The sequence below is a fragment of a genome, unplaced genomic scaffold (genome assembly GCF_019419815.1).
Source record: "Pyrus x bretschneideri cultivar Hongxiangsu unplaced genomic scaffold, Pyrus_bretschneideri_v1 Contig10, whole genome shotgun sequence".
Lineage (NCBI taxonomy): Eukaryota > Viridiplantae > Streptophyta > Magnoliopsida > Rosales > Rosaceae > Pyrus > Pyrus x bretschneideri.
The window spans coordinates 3915539-3926082 of record NW_025999391.1 but is presented as its reverse complement, the minus strand read 5'-3'; the positions used below and the strand labels follow the sequence as shown (position 1 = coordinate 3926082).

The 10544-nt window shown below is 40.0% G+C and overlaps 1 protein-coding gene across 1 annotated transcript; it reads left to right on the top strand.

The window, feature by feature from the left end:
* The first annotated feature begins 7718 nt into the window (after window positions 1–7718).
* Window positions 7719–9647, top strand: LOC103949527 (tetraketide alpha-pyrone reductase 1). Its single transcript, XM_009360646.2, is given in 6 exon segments — window positions 7719–7845; window positions 7941–8114; window positions 8327–8517; window positions 8817–8979; window positions 9093–9285; window positions 9458–9647. Coding segments are annotated over 6 exon segments (993 nt in total). The 3' UTR covers window positions 9603–9647.
* Window positions 9648–10544: the final 897 nt, after the last annotated feature.

The following is a 10544-nucleotide window of genomic DNA, read 5'->3' as shown; positions in this document are numbered from 1 at the left end:
CTTTCTTTCTATTTCGGTCATGCTTGATGAAGAGTCTCCTCTTATCGTTTGAGAACTACCACCACTACTTATACTTTGTTGTGTACTCAAAGACATATCTTCATGAATCTTGTAAAGATCAATCAACAAGTCATTCACCCCTGTTTGTGGCACTTTCAACCTTTTCTTCATCCTCACCAAATTGTATCTCAAAATAATCAACGATTTTCTCTAATTTGTGACAAGGATCAAGCACAAGTGCTATAAAAAGATATTGATTCATGTCCTCAAGTGAACCCCAATACTTGTCATATTTTTCTTGCATCAACTTGGAGATCATAGACAAAAGTTCATCATCTTTGTTTTCATGCAAGAGACTTTTGATCTTAAACAAATCACCAAAAGTAGTATGAACAGTTGGAGTATTAGAACAACATACTTTTAAAGTGACTTCCTACAAAGGTCTCAAAAAGACTGCAAATATCCCCGCCTCACTCCAAACATCCATCGAAGGTGGCCCCTTCCTCATATTATCATGATTGTCTTTAACAAAGTACGGAAGGTAATGACCATCATCTACTTTTAATCTATCAAAAGCCATCTTGAACTTTAAAGCCGATTCCAACATTAAAAATGTGGAATTCCACCTAGTAGGGACATCCAAAATCACAAGCCCTTTGCTCTCTATTCTCACTTTCTCAACACACCTTTTAAAGCTTTCCAACCTTTGAGGGGAAGATCTTATGTACCTAACCGCATTTCAAATGCTTTGTATAGCCGTATTCAACAATTTTATCCCATCATTCACAACCAAATTGAGGATATGAGCAACACACCTCATATGCAAGTATTTTCCATCATGCAAGAGAGCATTAGGAATCCCCCACCCACTTATTCGGTGCACCAAGTCCCTTAAACCGGAATCATTTGTGGAAGCATTATCAACCGTAATGGTTAACACATTCTCTATACCCCACTCCACTAAACATTCCTCTAAAAGTTGAGCGATGAATTCTCCTTTATGATTTGGAATGACACAAAAATTCAAAATTTTTTTATGTAACATCCAATCATCATCAATAAAATGGGCGGTGAGAACCATATAATTGGTTTGTTGAATAGAAGTTCATGTGTCCGTTGTTAGACACACCCTAAATGTCTTCAATTGACTCTTCAATTTATCCTTTTCGGAATAAAACAAGCTAAGTACATCCTTAGCAATTGTCTTACGACTAGGCACTCTCCACATAGGACATGCTTGCATGCAAAAAGGGCGAAAACTTTCTCCTTCAACAAAAGTAAAAGGCAACTCATCTATAATTATCATCTCAACACAAGCCTTAGTTACTTCCTCTTGAGAAAATCCTATAGCTTCCAACTTATTTTTCGTGCCGGCAAAGGTTAAGATCTTTTGCCTATTTGTGGCAAATATTTCCTTATTAGGACCATAGCTTCTACATCTTGCTATATGGTTTCTTAAATTAGTTGTACCATTTTTATCTGGGTCGGCCATATATGATTGAGCGCAATACTTGCACAACCCTTTAACTCTACCACCCTCAATTTTTCTTTCAAAGTGCTCCCAAACTGTAGACCTTTCATGACTTTTTAATGATTCTAAAAGAGCTTCTTCTTTACTTACTTGGTCACATTGGTCACCTTCTTTTGGAGTTGCATCGGCGGGATTTCCGGATCCACCAAGACAACTAGGAGTTTGTCGAGGTGCCACCATGGTGTTTTGAGACGGAGTTGATTCACCAACAATGTCCATCTAAAATAAGAGAATCATACAATTAATTTTTCAAATAGGAGATTCATCACAATTAATGAATTAATTATTAAACACAAGGGCAAAAGTAATAGAAAGATATGACTACTTACTTCCAATGGTATACTCGAAGATGAGTTTGTTTGATCCTGAGGGCTATTTGATTTTGATCTCATTGAATTTGAACTTAAGCTTGAGGCCCTTGAGACCTTTGACGCCTTTGACTTCGTCTAATTCACACAAAATAATAAGAGGATAGTAGTTAGTACTACAAACTTATACAAAAGTAAATTGGTGCAAATTCGGTTCCCTTGGTATAAAAGTTAAAAAATTATGATTTAATCTTATGTGATCATTTTTCAAGGCCAATGATACAAAAATGCAGCAAGAATAAGACAGAACAGGCCTATGAGGTGTATACCATGATAAACCAAATGAAATCAAGCATATATCAAATGATATGTAAAATCCACTTAACACTAAAACCACCTCACAAAATCTGACCGTTGACCATTATCAAAACCTCATCAACCCAAAAATAACTGCAAACAAAAACTAACATCAAATATTGACATGTACATCGGTAACACAAATCAATGAAAACATTTCCGCGTCTTCTCCCCATCTTCTCCGCATCTCCAGGCTCCAAACATCCATCTCTCTCTCTCCATCTCTATCTTCTACTTTACAATATCTGAGGATGGTAATATCCAGTCTGGTTTACATTTATGTTCTTTTTAATTTTCTATGTGGAATTTGTAATATCCAGTCTGGTTTAACATATCTACCAGACAGACACAACAAGCACAGTTTTACATGAAAAGGAAAGAACCATTCATTCTGATGCACAGTTTTACAACAAGCACAGTTTTACAACAAGCACAGTTTTACTGATGCAATTAATGACTTAGTTTATCCCAAACCAACCATTCATTCTGATGCAGTTAATAACTTTAACATCAAATCAAAATCAACATGTATAACCAACAAGGAAAGAACATATCGAATATTACAATTTCTGAAACATGGGTATTCTCTGAAATTCAAAGCAATACCCACAACCACAAATAGGTTCTCAAAATCCCAGAAAACCATCAAAATCTTCAATCACGACAAAGAATAATTAATCAAATATTACAATTTCTGAAACATGGGTATTCTCTGATTCTGCATGCAGTTTTAATGATTGTTTTAGTAAAGACCTAAAGATATGTTATGGCGTTGACGGAAGAGAAATGGACGCCTTCATAGTTAGAAAGAAACCCAGAAACAATCACACTGAAAATAAGCACACCGTGTGAAATTCACAATTCAATAAACCCAGAATCGGTAAGCAGAAGCAAAAGCCCAGATATGAGAGTATGAGACCAACCTTTTGCAGTCGAGACTTGAAACGGCAAGAAAAAGCTCACAGCGAGATCAAAGACTGGCGGCAAGGGCAAGGTGTGAAAGATTGAGAGTGAGAAAGGTTCACCGATCGCGAACTCGCGGATCGCCTGGGATTTAAGATTGAGAGAGACAGAGAGTTTGAGAGAGACAGAGAGTGATTGAAGTTGAAGACCGAAAGAGAGAGAGAGAGAAGAGGCTAACCTTTTGCTGTCGAGACTTGAAACGGCAAGAAAAATCTGACAGCGAGATGAGAGAGAGACTGACGATGAGGGTGAGGTGTGAGAGATTAAAAGTGAAAAGGGTTGCGCCGTCGCAGGTCGCCTGAGAGATTGAGAGAGATAGAGTGAGAGAGAGAGAGGAGGCTCAGGCTGTGTGAGAGGGTTACTACTAGGTTTAGGCCCTAGGGTTCATGAAAGAACTCTGAACTGAAGGCAGGGAACGAGAGAAAAGAGGCCAAGGGAATGAAAAATAAGGAGGAGGGTTACACCGTTACAGGGTTTTGTTAATTTCCTCATAAAAATTAAAAAAAATCTCAGAAATCCTGGAGGCATGAGGGTTCGAACCCATGCCTCCAGCTTATAAAGTTTCAATAAAACCAACTTGGCAACAAGTTCTGTTTTGTTATGATTGTATGACTAAACTATTTATAAATATTAAAAATATATATATCGGTTTGGTTCGGTTCGGTTTCCGAACCTCAAAAACCGAAATCGAACTAGCCAGATTCGGTTCGGTTCGGTTTGACAATTTCGATTCGGTTTTTTTGCGATTCAATTTTTTTCGACCTCGGTCTGGTTCGGTTGTCGGTTTTTTTCTGTTTTCGATTTTTTGAACCCACCCCTATGCTGGAGACTTGGCTGCAGGAGGTGAAGGACTGGGCCCAGTGTCGTGGGGCATGGACGGGCCTGCAGAAATGGGAGAGCCCACGGGGTTAATAGTGGCAGGAACGGGCAGTGGGTTACTTGGCGAGGGAGCAACGACGGGATGAATGTCGAGCTCCATATATGCATTTGGGTGCTAGCCGAAAGGAGTGGCAAAGAGGAAAGCTTATTCATTGAACACTACATGACGAGAAATATAGACACGACCAGTGGCACGATCAAGGCACCTGTAACCTTTATGAGAAACACTGTAACCCACAAAAATACACTCAATAGAACGTGGCATTAGTTTATCATGAACATAAAGCCCAAGGTATAGAAAACATATACATCCAAAGGTACGCAAGTGGGAGTAGATGGGTGGGCGACCAAAGAGAAGAGTGTAGGGAGTGGACCATTGAATGGTAGATGTGGGAAGAAGATTGATGAGGTGGACAGAGGTAAGCGCGGCTTTAACCCACAAGGTGAGCGGGGTAGAAGTTGCGGCAAGCAGTGTGTGAGTCATATCAGCAATATGACGATGCTTGCACTCAGCAAATCCATTTTGTTAAGGTGTGTGTGGGCAAGAAAGATGGTGTTGGATACCTAATTGGCGAAGAAAAATAGAGAATGAGTGATTAACATACTCAGTGCCACCATCACTTTGAAAATATTTGATGGAAACATTAAACAGGTTGTGAGCCATTGCAACAAATGTTTGAAAATGGGTAAAAACTTCAGACTTATTTTTCATGGGATATATCCAAGAATAGCGAGAATAATCGTCAGTGAACAAGACATAGTAACGAAAACCAGAAGTGGAGGTAGTAGTGGACATCCAAACATTAGAACGTATAATAAAAATAGGATGAGTAGTCCTTGTATTATTCAATGGAAAAGGAAGTTGTGTGGACTTGCCTAAAGCACAACTTGTACAAAAATACTTAGAAGAAAGCGACTTAGAACCTAAACTAGAGCTAAGACGAGACAAAACCGAGGACGAAGGATGACTGAGACGTTGGTGCCAGAGTATGAAGGATGATGCAGCAAGGGCTTGGGGTGATGGAAGCGACAATGGATAACGATCATCTATACATGGGCCCTAAAACAATAAGGAACCGGTGCGTAAATCATAAATACGATAGAAGAAAGGAAAGAAACAAATAGCAACATTGTTGTCATATGTAAAACGAGCAACAGACAAAAGGTATCTACGGAGAGACGGAACAAGAAAAACATGACGAAGAGTAAACAGAATAGAGTTGAGAGAAATAGGAATAGTACCAGTGGATGTAATGTTAAGAGAATCACCATTACCCAATTGAACGGAATTAGGACCACGATGAGGTTGAGGATGGATAAGAGCTTTGGGATCGCCCGTCATGTGGTGGGTAGCACCGGTGTCGGGAAACCAAGTATTGGGATCCTGGTAGTAAGCCACCTGAGAGCCTGCAAAAGGAAGAAAGGAATCTGGGCCTCCATAGCGGTGTGGACAGTGGGTAACACTGTGCTGCGAGGTGGAGCAAGTAGGGCACCACGAGCCGGGGCCCAATAAGCCTGAGGTGAGACGACTAGAGAAGGCACGTGGGCCGGGTTAATGGTGTTGAGCAGTCTGCCCAGGCCAGGATTGCTGAGAATGAGGAGGGGGTCCATTCTAAGGTTGGGAATTGCGGGATTGCTGATTGCGGCCAGGACGCCAGCCAAGTTGCTGACCACCAGAGTTGCGTTGGGAGCGATTAGTCTAAGTGCCACTACGAGCACCAGAAGGCTGAGATGAAGCACGAGGTTGCTGGGTTGTGATGAGTGCAGTTTGGGTAGCGGTAGAAGTTGGGGAAGGGAGAGAGTTTTGAAGATCAAAGGCTTCAATTTTGGAGTGCAGCTTTTCAAAGGTAGGAAGATGAGTGACGTTGATGATGGCAGTGGTGAGGGTAAGGTAGTCAGAACCAAGGCCACGAAGAATGGCAATGATGAAGTCCTCGGGGTCGACGGGACGACCAATGGTTGCAAGTTTGTCAGTGAGGGATTTGGCATGTTGGAGGTATTCATTAACAGGCTTAGAACATTTGGAGAGATCAAGAAGTTGATAACGCAGGGTAGCGGAGTTGGTGACAGAGCCGTGAGTAAAGCGTCTTTGGAGACATGCCCAGACAGCATAAACTGAGTCATGGCCAACGGTGAGAGCAAGAACAGGCTTTGTCAAGGTGACGGTGATGTAGCTGACGAACAATTGATCTTGTTGGTACTATTGGGCGAAAATAGGGTTGGGAGTGGTGGAAGCAGTGACAGCCGAGGAGCTGTTGGATTCAGATGCAATAGTGGGATGATGGACAGTGACAGTAAGGGTAGCCGCCGGGGGTGGGTAGGAGCCATCAACAAATTTCCATAAGTCATGGCCAATGAGAAAGGGCTTGATTTGGAGAAGCCAGGTGAGATAGTTAGAATCATTGAGTTTGAGAAATTGCGCCACAGCAAGGCCGGGAAGCGAGGAGGAAGAGGACATGAAGAAAAGCAGGATCGAAGAGGGTGGTTAAGCCAGGCAAAAGGATGATACCATGTAGAAATATATAATAAGAGGAAGAACACAGTAATTATAGAATAATAATATTGATGGAAGTTATGTTTTTCCACTGCTCATAATCAGGTATAAATATACAAGATATGCTGACGTTATAGAGAGTCCTACAAGGACTGTATAACATCTAATACAAGTCTTATCATGATTACAAAATGTAAAGATAATCATGCAGCCTATAACTAAGTTGAAGTCAGAGAAGACTCTGTATTAACAAGGTTTTTTAACACCGTGTTACTTTTCAAGAAATTCAATGCCGTATCTACATATGGTATAATGGCAACAACTATCATTCATGAAATTTGGACTTACCATATTGCCTAACAAAGCTCATAATATGTATTGTGAAACAAAATAGTCATCAAAGGTAAAGAATTTGGAAAGCTAAATAAATGAATTCAATTTCATTGACTAATCAACTTAAAAGGTGTCGCTAGAAACATCTAGCATTTAGTATAGGGAATTGTTATTGGCACTCCAAACTTTCTATATTTAGAAAGAAAAATATACCTGTGAGGAGTGTATAATAAAATTTTTAGAGTGCCAATAATAATTCCCTTTAATATAATAGTATTTCTCTCTCTAATATTTAAAAGATTTTGAGTTTGAATTTTGTCAATCAAGTTCAAATTTCATTTTCATCTTTAATCTAAAAACAAAGTGCCCCAAGAAACATGGGCCTTAGAGCAATGAGGCTTTGATATGCCTTATTGGGTAGATGAGTTTGGTCTCAATGACAATGTGAGGTCAGGCCCACAGAATGATTTTTGGAGTTAAAGTGGACCTAGTGACAATTTAGACATTTGCTGTAGTGGAAGAGGACTTACGTAGAAGGTATACAATTACCACCACGTGTCGTGCGAATCATACAAGTGTAAGTTTTTCTCCATATAACGTTTGTGATTAGGACGGGCGTCACATTGGCGGTGTATGGCATTCATCACTTTTGCATGACTTGCCTACTACTAACCATAGCTCAAGCTAAAAATCATTTCCTTCATGGCATAGGATGGCTTACCTAAACATTTCTTAGTGAGAAATCCTAATGCACATCCCATGTATGTTTACAATGTCAACATTTATACGTTCCTTATAAAACCTAGTGGCCTGGAATGCAACTGGACTAAAACACTGCTAAATTTGAATAGAGATGGATTGAAAACTCGAATCTAAAGGCAAAGTTTGCATTACGGAGGCTTCTGGATTTCTGGCATCCTTGCTTATAAAGCGGCTTCTCTTGTCCGACTATCATGTAACGGGGACTGTAAGAGATCCAGGTAGGTACCGTAACCCCCAAGTCAAGCTACTTGAAGTAGCATTGGATTCATTTTTTCAACACAAAACTTATGCGGTTTTCTCCATGAGTTCAAAGGAAACGAGAAGAAATTGGTGCATTTGTGGAGGGTAGAAGGAGCTAAGGAAAGACTAAGATTGGTGAAGGCAGATTTGATGGAAGAAGGCAACTTTGATGATGCAATTTTTGGGTGCCATGGCGTTTTCCACTCTGCTTTCCCTGTTTTAAAACCTTCGTCTGATCCCAAGGCACGTTGCATGTTTAACTTTTTCTCGTCAAATATATAACATGTTATGTTGTCACACCATCAATATAGATCATACATTTAAACAAAGTTTCGGCATACTAATAGCTGAGATTGATAGTCTAACACAAAGCATGCGGGACAAGAGAACGTTTTGCCTAAAATTAATAGTCTTCTACAAGAGTATTGCCCTTAACTCATGTCATGCATACACAGACAGAAATCCTGGAACCGCCTGCTGAGGGCACATTGAACATGTTGCGTTCGTGGAAGAAAAATTCGTCTCTAAGGCGTGTGGTTCTCACCTCATCTTCTGCAGCTGTAAGGGTGAGACCAGATGGGGATTTCACCTTCAATGTACCACTGGATGAGTCATCTTGGAGCTTGGTCGAACTCTGGGTGACTCTTCAGGTCTAGGTAACAATACTCTCCCTCTGTCCTCGTTAAGGTTTTTGCGTTGGTATAGATTGTTTGCTAACTGTAGTGTGTAGTCTAACCAATACAGATTTGTTCGGCGAATTCAGCATAACTTTGAATGCATCCCTTCTCATATATACTAATACCTAGCTGCAAAGCAAAGCAATGCCGAATTTTATTGATCTGTGCTATTACATTTCTTAAGCTCAATGTTTTCTTTTTCCATGTGCATTATATATAATCCGTCCAAACCGTTTAACTGACAAATTATGCATCTGCACCTATTTCACTAGATTTGGTACCCTATGTCGAAAATTTCAGTTAATAAAGCAGGATGGGATTTCTGCAAAGAAAATGGGATTGATATGGTTACTGTCCTGCGCTTCTTCGTGAACGGGCCTTGTTTGCCACCTGAGTTGTGTTCTACTGCATCAGATGTTCTTGGCCTGCTTAGAGGTACTACTACTACTACTACAGATTTATCTTCATGATTTTTCGCACTAGTTCTTCGTTTACTTAACTTCGATTTTAAGCACATTGCATGGTTATTTGTTTGAACAATCAAGCAGGGGAAACAGAGAAATTTAAGTGGCATGGAAGGATGGGATACGTTCACATTGATGATGTTACACTCTGTCACATCTTAGTTTATGAGCATGAAAGTGCTCATGGCAGATATGTTTATAGCTCAACAGTTATGGACAACACTGAGTTGGGTTCCTTATTATCTACAAGATATCCTTCCTTGCCTATCCCCACAAGGTTTGATATTTTTACAAGCTACAATTAATTAAGCATAATTTATCAGTTCCTGCTATGGGCCGATCCATTTTTTATGCTCCTAATTCCCTAAAAAAAAAAAAAAAAGCGGCATACGCTATGCGCCTCAGTTATATCAATAACTTTTAATCAAATTTTACATGAGAATTTTTAGGTTTGAGCAACTAGGGAGGCCACATTATTATGAGTTGAACACCTCAAAGATGGAGAGTCTAGGGTTCAAGTTCAAGAGTATCCAAGAGATGTTTGATGATTGCATTGCCTCTTTGGTGGAGCAAGGCCATCTTCCTGCATTGTAGTTAATTTATGCTCTGTGATTCTTTTGCCATATTGGCAAAGGCTGAATAAATTAATTAAGAACTTAACTAAATGTACCACCTAATCAACGGTTTGGATTCACACTATAACTACGTAGAATGTTTGGGCAAAAAATACTTCCTTTTTTTTTTTTTTTTTTTGGCAATACAAGCGATACTAAAAAAAAGGAGGGATTTAAACTCAAAACCTCATACAAGCGATACTAAGGAATACCACTCTGTCTGGTGTGTACAGCTGTTTGTTAATGCAGGGTCATTTTCAACCTTCAAAATAGTGCAAGCTAGGAAAAAGGCCACAAAAGGCCCAATAAAAGTTAAAGCCCAAAGAAGAATAAGAAGCCCAAGGCTCAACAAAATTAAGGAGGGGGATCCCTCACTAGCGTAGTCCGACTGACCAACATAAAGTACTTTCCGACCCCCAGGACATGTGGGATGACCGACAACTTTATGGTACAAATCTTTAGGAGCAGACCGTAGACTTACTTAAGCACCACTCAGAGCACATGTCAAAAGTCTACGACGAGACGTAAAGGTGGTTAGGTTGCTGCTTGGAGTGACATGGTTGACTAATCAAGACCGAGTAGGTTGCTTGACACACATTGATGAAGGGTGTGCAATTTCGATTGAGCAAGTGTCTTTTCACTGCTGAATATCGACTGCTGGTCAAAAAGTTTTTTAGCACGCTAGCTGATGTAGGTGTCACATTAAATGCTAGAAAAATAAGACTAGGTGTGCCCAAGGCTTTATGAGTTCATGGAGGGCCTATATAAAGGGGTCGGAATCTCTTGTAAGGGGGTCAAACAACTTAAGGGAGATAGAATTCTAGTATTTAGCCGAGCGTTATTTGTAAACTTTGAAATCAATATAATCTGAGCAACACAGGGGATGTAGTCCTGTTTTGGGGTGAACCACTTAAATCCTGAG